Source organism: Rhinolophus sinicus, chromosome 14 (assembly GCF_057876585.1).
Source record: "Rhinolophus sinicus isolate RSI-liver-muscle chromosome 14, RSI-T2T, whole genome shotgun sequence".
NCBI lineage: Eukaryota > Metazoa > Chordata > Mammalia > Chiroptera > Rhinolophidae > Rhinolophus > Rhinolophus sinicus.
The window spans coordinates 12,975,975-12,990,127 of record NC_142514.1 but is presented as its reverse complement, the minus strand read 5'-3'; the positions used below and the strand labels follow the sequence as shown (position 1 = coordinate 12,990,127).

Genomic DNA, 14,153 nt, shown 5'->3' with positions numbered 1-14,153 from the left:
GACTCAATGCTGACTGACCTGGGGCAGGTAAGGAAACTTTTGGAGCCTGTGTTTGCTTATCCGTTTGAAAGGTACCACTGCCCATCTTAGGGCACAGACTCCCCTTGCACAGACTCATCGTGTCTAGTCAGTGACCTTAAGGCTGTCGGTATAACAGGATATTCTAACTTTGCAGCAGTTAGCTTACGGATATCTCATAGTCTGTGCATTTATGATTGTGCATGTGGTCGTCTGGGTATGCATGTGGTGACGTAGCTGGCTGTATGACGTTACCGGCCACATTAGAAAGCTGTGGGTTCTGGTCGGAGCTCTGCCACCAGCCCATGGTGAGACCTCAAGTTAATCCCGTTTCCCTGAAAATAAGACCTAGCTGGACCATCAGCTCTAATACGTCTTTTGGAGCAAAAATTGACATAAGGCCTGGTCTTATTTTACCATAAGACCGGGTCTTATAATAATATAAAATACCGGGTCTTATATTAATTTTTGCTCCAAAAGACGCATTAGAGCTGATGGTCCAGCTAGGTCTTACTTTCGGGAAAACACGGTCTGTCTTGAAAATGGAGTGAAGCAGTTCCCGTCTGTGGTGACGGGAGAGAGAAAACTTATGATCATTTCACGCACGTTCACTGAGAACCTGCCGTGCTCTGAGCACTGAGGGAGAAGTCTCCAGCTCTTGGAAGCATGCATCTGGTTTCTTTGGGACTTCCCACACACCCTCCGCACCCCTACCCCTCATGTGCCTTTTCTGTTGGCTGCTCCTGTCCTGTCCCCTTTCACTGGTTAACTCTTGGACAGGAGCTCAACTCAGTGCTGAGTCCTGAGTCCCCTAGTGAACCCGGGCTCAGCCATGTAACTTGGGGGTGTGGGGGTCAAGGCCATGCTTTGAGCAGTGGGATTCTCTTGGGCAAAGTCCTGAGGTGGTTCCGGGGTTGTGTGGTCAATGAGTGAAGGCCGGAGCAGGACGTGAGCGATGAGGGGAGGTACTGAGACCCTTGTCAGGCGTGGGCTTTGCGTGTTATTCTCAGTGCATTGGGCAGGGTGTGCAGGGTCCTGGGACACACAGCAGAGCTGGGACGTACATCCTAAGAAATTCCTCGGTGAGCAGTTTGGAGGCCGGGAGTGGAAGGACCCTGCCCCAGACTTCTCTCAGTCTGGCTACTGAGTCTTCACTACTCTCCCCGGTCTGGCTAAGTGAGATCTGTTACCCAGTGCGTCCCACAGCCAGAAACAGCCAGGCCAACGTACTTCAGTGTCTAGCATCAGAACCCCACTGGGACATGGGTGAGAGCACTGAGCAGTCAGCATGAGGTCACAGGAGAACTGTTCAGGGGAAGTTCTGGAGCTGGATGAACCCTGGGCCGTCTGCTTTGGCACATCTGCCCTCGCTCCCTGCCCCCTCAGGTAGGTCTCAGTGGCTCACAATGCGGAAGCCTTGTTGCCTTTGCCCAGAGGTGTGGGGCCTCTTCCCAGATGTAAAGGTCTCCAGAAGGACCCTGGGACAAGTACCAGTTGCTGCACATCTTGTGCTCCAGAGACAGTGGGGTGAAGACAGAAGTGCTGTCTGGCTCTCAGCTTGTTGGCGTATAATTAGTATTTGAGCTTTTCCCATATATTACTTGTATCTTCAGCCAGGCATACAGAGGGCCTCTGAGAATCCCGCCCCGCCGGCTGTGGGACTCCGGCTTGCCACAGCCTTGGACTTGTGTGTGTGAAAGTGCTGGAAGCAGTTATTGGGGAAACCCAAGTCCAGCTCAGTTGTGTCGTTTTAATGGAATAGGGAGATGGGTTGACAGAAGCCCTGACCACCTTCTGGGGAGTTGAGTTGAGTCTACTTCCTGCTCTCAGAGTATGAGTTTCAGCCCCCTTGTGACCACTGTTCTTAATCAAAGATGTCTGCTAGTTTCTAGAGCCCCTAAAGAGTGAGTCTAGCCAAGCCTGCGCGTTGCCCCAGCCTGGAGGCCAGGGAGGGAGCATCCACTGCATCTCGTCTTCATGTGGCGTCCTGAGGCTACAGGCCAGGGTCTCGGGGCCTTGGCACGCGCTGTCAGATTGTATCTGCTAAAAGGAAGTCAAGTGGAAAGCAGGAGTGTGCGGAAAACAAGTTTGTTTACCGACACGATCCCCGAGTCAGCATCAGGGACTCAGTTTCCTCCAGAATTGGTGGGTTCCTGTAAGCATGTGGCAGTCACGCTTTGGGTCATGCAGGTCCACGTGTTGGGGCGAAGGCACCACCTAGAAGCAAGGACCAGCGCCCTCTGGTGGTCAAGCTCCTGCTCGAGGCCCTGTGCTCCCTGGCTGCTTCCCAGGCTGCTGGCAGATCCCTCTTTTTTGGGAAGCTGCTTTGTGGCAGTGTCAGGGATGGGTGGTCTTCCAAAGGTTCAGTCAGCAGGCCCTAGCTGCTTCACTGAGGTAGAGGAACCCTCCTTTCCAGAATTCCCAACACAGGGTACTCAGTGGCGTGCCTCAGATTCCTGGCCCCTCAGTGTACCCCTTCTTTCCTTCTCTGATGTTCTCCTTCCCCTTGAGGCAGCATTGTGTACAGGGGCCTAATTGCGTGTGTGTGTTTAACTCACCTGAATTCAACCTCACAGGCTGAACCAGGGCCATGTGGGGCCAGCCCCACCCCAGGGCTAAACCCCAGCTCCCCACTTCTCAGCCGTGTGACATGGGTGCTTCCCTTTCTCTCTCTCTGGCTGTCTGCTTTCTTAACTGTAAAATAATGTTTGCAAAGCGTCTGACCCAGAATGGCTTCTCAAAAACGGCAGCTCTTGGATGATAGTGATGGCTTTGAAATTGCAGAAGGCCTTGTCATTCTCATGAGGTGGGCTCCGCGATGCCACGCGCAGACGGTTTGGTCAGACCCCAGAGCCAGATGGGCGGCCCCTGCAGCGACACCATTGTTTCCAGAGAGGCCTTCATTATTTCTCTTCAAGTTAAAAAAATAAAAGCCTTGTAAAGAGAGGCCGTAAAGTGCTGTAGCCGCAGTCCAGATGTGCACTTCTGAGTGCAGCTGGCACTCAAGTCGCACATGCCTAAGCCCATCGGTATGTGTGCTCAGGGGCTTGTGGCACCTGTGTGTCCTGGGAGGCATTTCCGCAGAATACCTGTCCCATGTCCATGGGCAGACTCTGGGACACGGTCCACAAATTGTGGTGAAAACAGCTGGTCTCAACACACAAACAAGGGCGATCGGGTTTCAGCGGCGGATCTGGGCTGGCCGGGCATCGATCTTTCTCCACGTTGTGCGGAGCTGGCCCCCGCCCCCGCCCCCCGGGCTGTGGGGATGGGACTGTGCTTCGTGGGCAGTTGAGAACACATCAGGGTTAGAGGAAGACGGGAGACGATCTGCCCCTCTCAGCCCAGAGAGGGAGACCCTTGTGAAAACGAGCAGCCACCAGTGGTCACATGCCTGCTGTGTGCTGGGCTCCGTAGCCAGGACTTCCGGGCCACTGCTCCCTGTGCTCTTCCTGCTACATCCATGAGGTGGTTTTACAGAGGCGCCTGCAGGGAGGCGGGTCCACCAGCGTGGGGCAGAGCCCACACTTCCCATCCCCTCGGCTGTGGCTGTCAGCCTGCCTTCTGCAGCTGTCTGTGGGCTTTCCAGAAGCTGTGCCTATCGGGCAGCACCCACATCCTTCTGTTGGACACGGAACACGCTTAGCTTCTCGACAGTGACCAGTTTGGAGCCAACGAAAAAGGAATGCTGATCTCCATTGCAAGGAAGGAAGCCAGGTTTTAGATGCCTTTCCAAGCAAATTGGAGAGTTTTCTTTTTTCCTGGGGTGGAATTGAATTGTTCCCACCTGTGGGTACCAGGTGCCTTTTTATGTTGGAAGGATGTTAAGGCTGATCAGAAAAACCAACTGCTAGTAGCTGAGGGTTTCCTTTTCGTTTTTGGATGGGAGGAAGCAAAAAGATACGTTTGGGGACAGAGCCTCAGCCACTGGTGGGATGGCTCTCCCTCTGGGTTTAATCTCCCTGTCTTTGCCATTAAATCAGTCATCAAGCATGGGAGTTTCTGTTTGATTGAGGGACCATATGACCTCGTCGTCGTTGCTGTGACCAAGTACTTGTTACAGTAAACTGTCCCTCATCACCACTTATCACAGCTCTTGCTACTACTGTTTAGTGAGATCTGAGATGCAGAACAGACATATACGTGACAGAAGGACACAGAGTAAGGGAAGTAAGGTTCTCATGGAATCTCAGCTTTGGACTTTGTCAGGGCAGCTTGGCACTAGATGATACAAGGATCCCAAGTGTTTGAATTGCACCGATGTAAATTTTTAGTCAGAACTCTTCAGCTGGCGTTTCACCCGAGTCCCCCCCCCCCCCCCGGCCCCATATATCCCCTTCTCTCGCTCCCTCATACACCCCAGTAGGTCCCTTCACGCAGGTCCCTTCACCTGCAGTCAGAATTGAGGCCATGGGCATTTCCCACCTTTGTACTGTTGCCCCACCCTGAAAGAAGGGTACAGACCTTCCAGGTTGACTGTAAGTTTCCCCACAGAAGCCTCACTTCAGCGTGCAGTATTCTTTCTAGAGAGTCTTGGAATTCTGACGTTTGGAGAGCTGGACCGCACAAAAGATAAATTGAAACGGTGAAGCCATGTCTGTGAGAACTGAATAAAACAGATTTGAGTGGAAAGTGATAGTCATGGGTCCAGGATTCCAAGCTCTTAAAAGTATAGGATGTGGGAGACCATTTCATAATAACACCTAAGACAACATAATTTCATTTGAGACGACTGCAAGAAGTAGCCTCTATTCCGAGAGACATGCTGCTCTCTACTCCCCATTGGTTCACGCACAGTCACGCGTACTTCTGTTCTCGTGCCATGTTCTCATGAGCATAACCAAGGTATGGCGACTTAAAATTAGGTCTTATGAAAAATAGTGTAACGACAAGAAGGCCAGAAAAAAAGAAATCTTGGGGTTTACGTAAGCCATCATTAGATATTTAAAAGGACTACATGAGGAAAGAGCATGAAGTTCTTGTTTTGTGTGGTTCCCTACGGCACTAGGTAGAAATTTTCACTCAGCTGTTTGAATTGTTTGAAGCGGAAATGTTTGCCTTGGGAATGTAATGAGTTCCCTGTCATAGGAGGCATGTAAGCAGAGTTTCGACCCAACTTGCTTAAGCTATTAGGTATCTGCGCTGTTGCTCAGTCTACCTCACACAGGTCCCAATGCAGCCACCAAATTCTTGACAGTCAGAGCTGGAAGAGACCCCCATGAGCCGCTGACCCAGCTCTGTCATTTGACAAATGGGAAAGCAGTGTTTGGCACCACATTGGTGCCAGATAAATACGCCTTTCCTTCCTCTCAGTTTTATTTAATGAAGCGACTGCAGAAGAAAGCCCCCTCATACTCCAGCACCTAGAGAGCTTACCTTGCAATGCTCCCTGGCTTGTCTGAGTTTAGGGGTGACTGTCTGTACCTCTGCATTGCAGATGTTATTGCATTGCGAGCGGTCCAAGTCCTTTGAAGGCGCCACCCTGTGATGGCGCCCCGCCATTTGTGGTTAAAAGACCAGGTCTGGGTGAACCCTGAAAGGCCTGCTGCCGGCAGGTCTGTCCTGGCTTTGGTTCTTCTGTGGAGAGTCGTGGCCTGTGGCTCGTTACCTGTTGGGGGGGCCTCTGCATTAGAAGCACAAATCCGGCTGTTCTCCCGAGAGGCGATTTGAAAAGAAGGACTAAAGGCCAACTTCAAAGTCCATTCCAGCCCATCTTTCCTTTTACATTTGCAGCCTTGTGTTGGCCAAGACCGGGAATTGGCTAATTCGTAGCTACAGCTCAGGTTCCCGAAACAAGTTTCCATCCTAGGTCTCCTTACATTCCTCTGCTTCAAACACTCCATAAAGCTTTGGAAGCCGAAATATTTTCTTTTCTTCTTTCTTTTGTGAAGTAGGTCATTTTGAGTGTGAAGTATTATGTTGTCCCATGTTTTTCCTCCTTCCCCCCAGAAGTCCTGTGGTTGAAGAGTTATGGACATAGGATCTGTACACATGACTGCGATTCAAGTGGAAGAGTGGTTTTCAGGGGAAAACGACATGGAACTTGGAGAAGAGGGTTCAGGGGTGTAACCAATGATGGAGAACAAACTCAACCAGATGCTTAGTTGTAATTGACAGCTGATACTAATAGCCCCTCCTGAGGGTCTTGCCTTTTGCTCCTGGCTCATCCAGCACAGAGGTGTCCCCGGTAACGTGGTCTTTTGGAGTTTATGAACCCTCTTTCTGCCTATTGTAATCAATGTCCTGTGTTTCAAATGGTGGGACTTATGGAGCCAACCCAGAGTGTCCCCATCTTCTTAGTCCCAACTGTCAGGATTCTCTGCAGTTCCATTTGCTGTAGAAAATGTTAGTGTTCACTGGGAAAGTCTTGGAATTCACCGATATTGTCGAAGCTTTATTCTCCAGTGGACCCCAGCAGAGAGTTTTACTCCAGTTCCTAGGTTGATCTGTCCTCTCCCCTACTCCCGATGTTCCTGGAGCTTTCAGAGGCCCCACCGCTTCATGGTTCAAGACTTTCTAAGGTAGCTTCTCCACAGTCTCCCTGCAGGTTGGCCCTGTGTTGTCTGGCTAACTGGTCCTTCACCCTCTTCACGTGCGTGGATTTCAGGCCTAAGAAAAGCCCGTGCTTTCCTCTTCAGGCCTCCACGTTTTAAAGATGTTCTCCGAGCTGCCAGTTGACCAGAGACCTCACTGCAGGAAGAGGGCCTCCCCTCTTGAGCCCGAGTCAGCTGAGCCTGCCTCCCTCTCTCCCCGGTGAGCGGAGCATTTTGAAATTATGGAGCAGGGACAGAGCTCAGGGCTGGGCCGCGTTAAGTCCTCTGTAGCCTGCTCTCAGCCCTGGGCCTCATTTGATCATTCATTCGCATTGACGTGCAAGGCCCGAGAGCAAGTTGCTGGCGATGGTAGAGCCACCTTATTGAAATAGCATGTTAGCATTTAAACAATATTAATACTATTTGACTCATTAAATATACAAAGGCCAGTTAAAGTGCTTCCATGTGTGTGCTGTTAGTTCTGGCGGGCGACTCCTCAGATGGCTTTATGTGGTTTCAGACAACATTTTAGCACATTCTTAAAATACCCACAAAAGCCTTTATGTAAAAACTCATAAATGTGAACCACATAAAAATTATTTTTTTTCCTGTTTCATGTCATTATGATCAAAGTACAGTAGGTAAGAAGAAATTTTCAAAAACTTGTTGAGGTCCCTCTTTAATTAATGCTTCACGCGCAGAGCAGAGCCGTAAACCATGTAATGGGGGGCTGTCTGTATGCCCCGCAGTCACCTCGCCACCGACTGTGCACGCAGCGGTCCTGACAGCACTTGTCGGAGAGGCTGCTCCTTCTGAGTGATTCCGAAACGGCCGTTTCTGATCACGTAGTCCTCTGCTCCCTTTGTCTTGGAACCTCGGGTTGAGACTTGCAGCCTCTCGAGTCTCTGGAGATCCCTCTCGGTGGATGGAATGCAAGTCCGTTCTTGAATTGTTGTGGGGCTGGGGCCCTCCCTACCTGCCGAGGCAGCACGTCCGCCTGGAAGAGGGAACAGTCACAGTGAGGCCGTCATTTCTTTATTAAAAGTCAAATGGACTGTACACGAGGCTACTCCCCGTGGAATACTATCTCAGCTATTAAAAACAATTACGTAGGTCATGTGGCTCCATGGAAAAGTGCTAATGATTGTGCGCCAAGTGAGAAAAGCTGAACGCAACGCAGTACCCTCGCTGTGCTTATGGTTATATAAAAATTACGCATCTGGACAAAGACTGGACGGGAATTTGGAAAAAATCAGATTTATGGGATAAGTTGATATATGGTACTGTGGGCTAATTTTTAAATTTCCCTTTTATATAATGTTGTTGCAATAAATTTTTTAATTTGGGGGACTAGTAACCCACACAGAGGTCAGAATGGAGATCACATTTTTACCTCCTTTGTCTCCAGCATTTTGAAACTCTGGGCCTGGTCAGTGTGGCCCCCAGGGAAGCTGAGCAAGCCAGGGAGAAGCTGCCAGTGTGGGAGCCGGGCCATGGGTGGGACGTTGGCGTGGAAACGGCCACTTCCACCTTATAAAACATTCATGCCGCTGCTTTAATTTTTCTGGAAGGAAACAAATCTAAGGGATGGGATGGGGGTGGGGGGATCAACTGCAGGCCTCCTGGCGCTTTGGAATGGCTCGCCGAGTGCTGTCGACAGGGCTATTAAACCCCCAGGATCTCCCCTGGGTCCCTTCCAGGGCGGCCTGGTCCGCTCTCCTGTGCGCTCCAGCTCACACAGGGCGGTGAGCCTGTGACAGGGACAACAGAGGTTGGGAGGGTGCAAATACCCCCTGAGCTTCAAGCCTTCACTCCAAGATGGCCAACAGAAAGAAGGAATTATTGGCCCATCCTTCTTGCCAGCAGAGAAAAAGCCACCGTTTTTTAAACTTGTTTTTTTCCCTTTTGATGTGGGGCTGCTCTCCCTAGAAGCAGACTAAAAGGGAAAACCAAGTGGGAGAACCCAGACAACGGTCACCAAGAGGACGGGTGTTCGCAGGTTGCTGTGGGCTGTTCCTCTCCTCCCTTGGGAGTGTTGGGGTGCCTCCTAGTGAACTTGTGAGCCAAGGGAGCCACCCAAATCCAGAGAACAAGCCGGAGAGGCCCCTGGAGCCCCTGCTGCGCACTGACCTGAGCAGAGCGAGGACCCCGGTCCCGCAGTGACGGCTCCATCTCCACATGTCCTGGGAGCCGTGTGTGCCCAGTGCCCAGCAGGGCTGATCCAGGCCAGGAGGGCCCTACAGAGGCGTGTGGGGCCTGCCCCCCGCCCCTGTCCCGGGGGAGTGTTTGTGGAGGATGGGGGGCAGTGTTGAGAAGAGATTTGGACCCAGAGAAAGAATCTTCCTGAGTGGGGTCCCTGAGTGCCCGGGTTGGCTAATGTCCTAGAGGTCACCTAGAATGGCAGTGAGTGCTGGGCTCAATTGTGTCTGTTCCTTTACTCACACTTTTTCCCTCTCAGTGTTAGACTTGTCTGGAGCCAAATACCTCCCCACCCTCCATTGTCTGACTGACATTTAGCCCCGGGGCTGGCATCGGGGCTGGCATCAGTATCCTGGGCAGTCCTGCCCTCACCTGCCTCCCAGGCTTCTTGCCAGGGGAGGCAGAGTTGTGAATTTCATTTGACAGCTTAATCACAGCGATGGTGCAGGAATGGAGCAGTGGGGACAGGATGTGGTGGTGGCGGCAGCAGTGGGCCGGCCCCAGTCTGCTGGAGGATTCCTGGCCAGGAGGGCCGAGGGTAGCAGACCTGGGAAGGACCCCTTGGCCGCCCAGCAGGCCCGCAGCAGCTTAGAGCAAGAGGGTGAAACAGCCGCCCACCCCACAGCTCACGGGTAGGGGCTGTCATTCGTGAGAAAGGGCTACTTCCGTGGCCTGTTTGTCCCTTGGTTACACTCTGGTGTTTATCACACACTGACCCTTGCACAAACACTTTTTAGTTAGAAATAGTTTCAGATTTACAGTAAAATTAGCAAAAACAGAAAAAAAGTACAGAAAATTCTCATATTTCTTCACCTATACCCTCTTCATATTAACATTTTGTATTTTTATTATATAACAACTTTATTTGAGCAGTAATTCACAGACGTGTTTTTTTTTAGTACTTATTTTTGTTACTAAAATTAATGGGGGCCGGCCAGGTGGTGGCCTGGTGGGGGCCGGTTTGATTCCCACATGGGCCAGTGAGCTGCACCCTCTATAGCTAAGATTGTGAACAACGGCTCTCTCTGGAGCTGGGCTGCCATAAGGTGCCATGGGCTACCAGTAGCCAGTGTGAGTGGCCGGCAGCCGGTGAAAGCTGCCGTGGGTGAGCGGCCGACCAGCGACTGGTGACCGACTGCCTCAGCCTGGGGGGAGCACAAGGCTCATAACACCTGCATGGTCCAGGGAGCTGTGTCCTACACAACTAGACTGAGAAACAACAGCTTGAACCAGAGTGGGGGGGTGGAGGTGAAAGAAGGGGGGAAAAATAAATTAGTGATAATCTTGAGTCGGGTATCTACTTTGTTGTTTTTGTCTCGTAATGATTCTAAGACCCAGTTCACACAGTTGGTACCTGGTAGCCCTTAATAAATAGTTGTTAGGTGGAGGAACGCATGAGCAGAGCCGGTAACTGGCAGGGCAGGGGCTGGCACCCACGCCTGTCTGACCCAAGCCCATGATCACCCACCACCGTGCTGCCTGCCTGCTGCTGTTCACGCCTGAGGTCACAGTCCGGTAGGTCCCAGAGTGCCTGCCACACTTTTGAGCAGGGGTTATCTGGGGTCAGCGAGGCCAGAGACTTCCTGGTAAAGAATGTGCTGGCGAGACGGTTCCAGTTTTAGTTGTCATCAGCGGAATGTGAGACATTGCGCACCCGCCGATGGTCCTCCTTTGCCTTCTGCGCTCCTCAGATCTGTACTCGCAGCGTCCTGATGCTGTCACAGCTGCTGGCTTCGGTCGCTTGGATTTGGCAGCCTAGCCTGATTGCCTTTTCTCCTCTGGCCTTTTCTTTCCTTCTTGCACTTGATGTTAATTAGGAATGTTCCCGTATTGACTCAGGCCTGAGGAGGAAGCTCCGTCCCACACTTAGCCCTTCGTTCCTGGCAGGAGGGTGGTAGCAGGTTGCTCTGAAAGGCCATAGAAGCCCTGGTGCGCCCAGGCCTGAAGGGTTCTGGGTGAGGAAGTGTTTGTTCCTCAGTTTTTTTTCTTTAGCTTCCCTGTAAAATAGCCATCCCAGAAGTTAGGGATATCGGACAGTAACGGTTACTCAGTAGTAATGACCCCCCCCACTGAGTGTCTGCTGTACATCACACATTTTGCTGCATCCTTCGTCTGAGAAGAATCTGAAGCCCAGAGAAGTTTAGTACGTTTGCCAAAAAGCACAAAGCTACAGTACGTGGCAGAGCTCAGACTCAGACTCATCTTGAGGACTCTGAAGCCACGTTCTTTCTGTGAACACCTGCCCTCCCTGGGTGGGGGTTGCTGCACCCGCAGCCCCAACCATTGGATGTTCATGAAACATGCAAGCATCAACCCTGCGACCATTATATGGAGGGGTCCTTAATCCCAGCCAGACACTTAGGTGAACGTTTGCTGAATGACAACCCCTGGGACCTGGGCTGATGGTCTGTAATTTGACAGGTTTAACATCTAATGGGCACGTGGGCCTGTTTCCTGCAGGTATTTTGAAGGCGGCGTGTCATCTGTCTACCTCTGGGATCTGGATCATGGCTTTGCTGGCGTGATCCTCATAAAGAAGGCTGGAGACGGATCAAAGAAGATCAAAGGCTGCTGGGATTCCATCCACGTGGTGGAAGTGCAGGTACGGCTCCCCGGCCACGGGCTGCCAGGGCCTCCCGGAGCAGCCCCTGTTCTCTAACAGATGCTTCTTGAAGGGGGGCGTACGGTGACACCTAAACCCACCACTGTTTATTTCTAAACACTGTCCTGAAGCTGTTTGGATAAAGATAAGTCAGGATTGCAGTAGTCATTAGTAAAGATCCCCAAAGAACCAAATGCACATGATTGTAGATTGAGTCCCTTTGAAAACCAGTTGGGATTTTACAAGAAAGGTAATATTGTGGTAATGTCTTAGGAAGGGACGTGTTAGACCCTGAACTCAGGGGCCACCTCAGGCTCTCCTCAGCTTGGGTTTGCACGCAAGGTTCTGTTCTCTGTCTCGTCCCCCAGGAGAAGTCCAGTGGCCGCACCGCCCATTACAAGCTGACCTCCACAGTGATGCTCTGGCTGCAAACCAACAAATCCGGCTCTGGCACCATGAACCTCGGAGGCAGCCTTACCAGACAGGTAGGGTTGCCAGTGCCACAGGGGCCAGCCTAAGCGCTGACCATACGTGGAGGTGGGTGAGCAGGTGTCCCCACAGAGGGTCCCTGGGGCAGCCTAAGCGCTGACCGTACCTGGAGATGGGTGAGCAGGTGTCCCCGCAGAGGGGTCCTGGGGCAGCCTCTGCCTGATGTGATCTCCCCACAGGCCTATTGGGGATTCCCAAGGTGCAGTCAGGGGAGGTTTTCTCTTTGGGTCGAGGTGTTTACACTAAAACGCTCCTGTGATGTTTAGGACATACTGCTGATTAACATTTTAGAATGAATGAATTTCTCAGTTATGATTCAGATCATGTATTACGACTCAGTTGCAAGTGACAGAGAAGTAAAACTCTGACTTACGCAAAAATGGAAACGAGTCAGCTCACAGAACTCAGAAGTCCAGGCTTCATTCAGCATGGCTGGGTCTGCGACGCCCAGAATGCCGCCAGGACTCTGTTGCCACACGGTAGTCTTGGGGACAGAGCTTCTCTTTCAGGAGGTTTACTGTGCCCCAGAAATGTCTCACTGGCCCGATTTGGGTTGCTGGTCCATCACAGAATCATTTCCTGAGGCTAGGGGGTAGGAAACAGTCTGGCCAGATGTGGCTCGTGTGACTACCCGAGGCAGTGTAGATGGAAAGGAGATGTTGATTTCCTCGAGTAAAGTCTGGCTGCTTTTCACAGTAGGGGGAGGGACGGCTGTGGGCAAGCAGCAGACATCAGACACCGGTGGGAAGGTGCTGTCTGCGGAGACAGCTGGTGGATGTTACCGTGTAGGTGGGGTGGGCACAGCCATGGCAGCAGGCTGCTGGGGGACAGTAGCCAGGGTCCCCAAAAATGCTAGAAAAGGCTGAAATAAAAGTTTAAAAGATACAGAAGAGGGAGCGCCTGCTTTAAGCATCTAAACGGGTTTACCAGCCTCCTCACGCACGTGCCTGGTAGTGACTGGTAACAGACAAGTACTGTGACCGGCCCGCTCTCTGCTTGGCTCTGGCCCCCACATAGCAGCTCTCCAAGGATGGCGCTGTGTGACAGTCACCAGAATCCTCCAGTGTAGGCCCAAGCAGGCTACTTTTCAAAGCTCGCAACACTCCGAAGAGAGAATGAGTACATTTGTCCAAAGCAGTCAAAAGGCTACTAGAGTCACAGGATCTTGACTTTGGAAGAGTTCAGAGGTCATTCCCAACGTGACCAGGGGCTCCCTGCTTTGAAAGGCAACCCGGTTGTTCCTTTTACATCAGCCTCCATAAAAAATGACATCCAGAATAGAAACTGTCCTCCAGAACGTGGCCAGGGTTGCTTAGGCTGGTACCTCACACGCATGCAGTCGAGAGAATGGCCACCCCCTGGTGTTCTCACCCCCATCTCTTTCCCATGAACCACAGAGGGTCCAGGAATTTCCCATTCTGTTCTCATGCAGTAAATCTTTTTTTTTTTTTAATATGATTTTAAATTTGTCCTCACATTTTGTTTTTGATCCACTCTGCCCATGAGTTCATTGAATCTTGATTTCAGTCATCCACGTGTTAGCTATTCCTTCTGGCTTTGTTATTTGCACATTAACTTATATTAATGAGCTCAAGGCCAAGTTCAGAGCCCTCCAGGATGGACACCAGAGACTTCCTTAGAGGGATACATCGGCCTGATAATCATCTTTCTTAGGGTACTTTTCTTTAGGGTGAGCTTGTGTATCCAGTTAGAAATCCACCGTCTAAGTAGGGCTTTACATTTTCAAATAAATGCCCTTTGAGCCGTCTGCGATTGAGCACCGCCTGCCGTATCCCAGCTGGCTTCCTGCTTTAGTAGGACCAGGTGACTTCAGGCTTGGCTGTGGTTTCTTTCTTCTCACTCTCATCCGGGCTCACCCCATGTCTGTACCTCAGGCTCCTTTTGTGCTGTGAGAAGCACTGCTTTGTCCATTTCCCATCCTATGGTCATGAGCAGCTCCTTCAGGGAGGCCGCCTCTCCCAGAGCCTCAGGTCTGCAGCTCTGGGCCGTCTGTGCCTTGCCGCTCGCAGCCTAGTCCCGGACCAGCGTCAGCATCACCATCACCAAAGAGCTTGTCAAAAATGCAGAGATCTTGGGCCCTACCCAAACCTACCAAATCGGGATCTAAATTAAACAGAATTCTCCATGTAATTTATGTGCACATGAAAATTTGACAAGTGCTACTCTTCTGGGTTCTGTACCTCGTTCCATCGTGAGGAGGGGAGTGGTCCCCATACCACCAAGCAGGGTGTCAACTGAATTCTGACACTACATGGAGACACATTAGATCCCACAGGTTGAGGGCTCAGTTC

At 51.4% G+C, this 14,153-nt stretch overlaps 1 protein-coding gene across 2 annotated transcripts in view; it reads left to right on the top strand.

The window, feature by feature from the left end:
* The window catches only part of CAPZB (capping actin protein of muscle Z-line subunit beta), a 133,017-nt gene that overhangs the window by 103,344 nt on the left and 15,520 nt on the right, over window positions 1-14,153 (top strand). For both annotated transcript variants that reach the window (XM_088790274.1, XM_088790273.1), the window contains exons 5-6: window positions 11,211-11,352; window positions 11,721-11,837. In XM_088790274.1, the coding sequence (XP_088646400.1) occupies window positions 11,211-11,352; window positions 11,721-11,837 (259 nt within the window). The remainder of the gene's footprint in view (window positions 1-11,210; window positions 11,353-11,720; window positions 11,838-14,153) is intronic.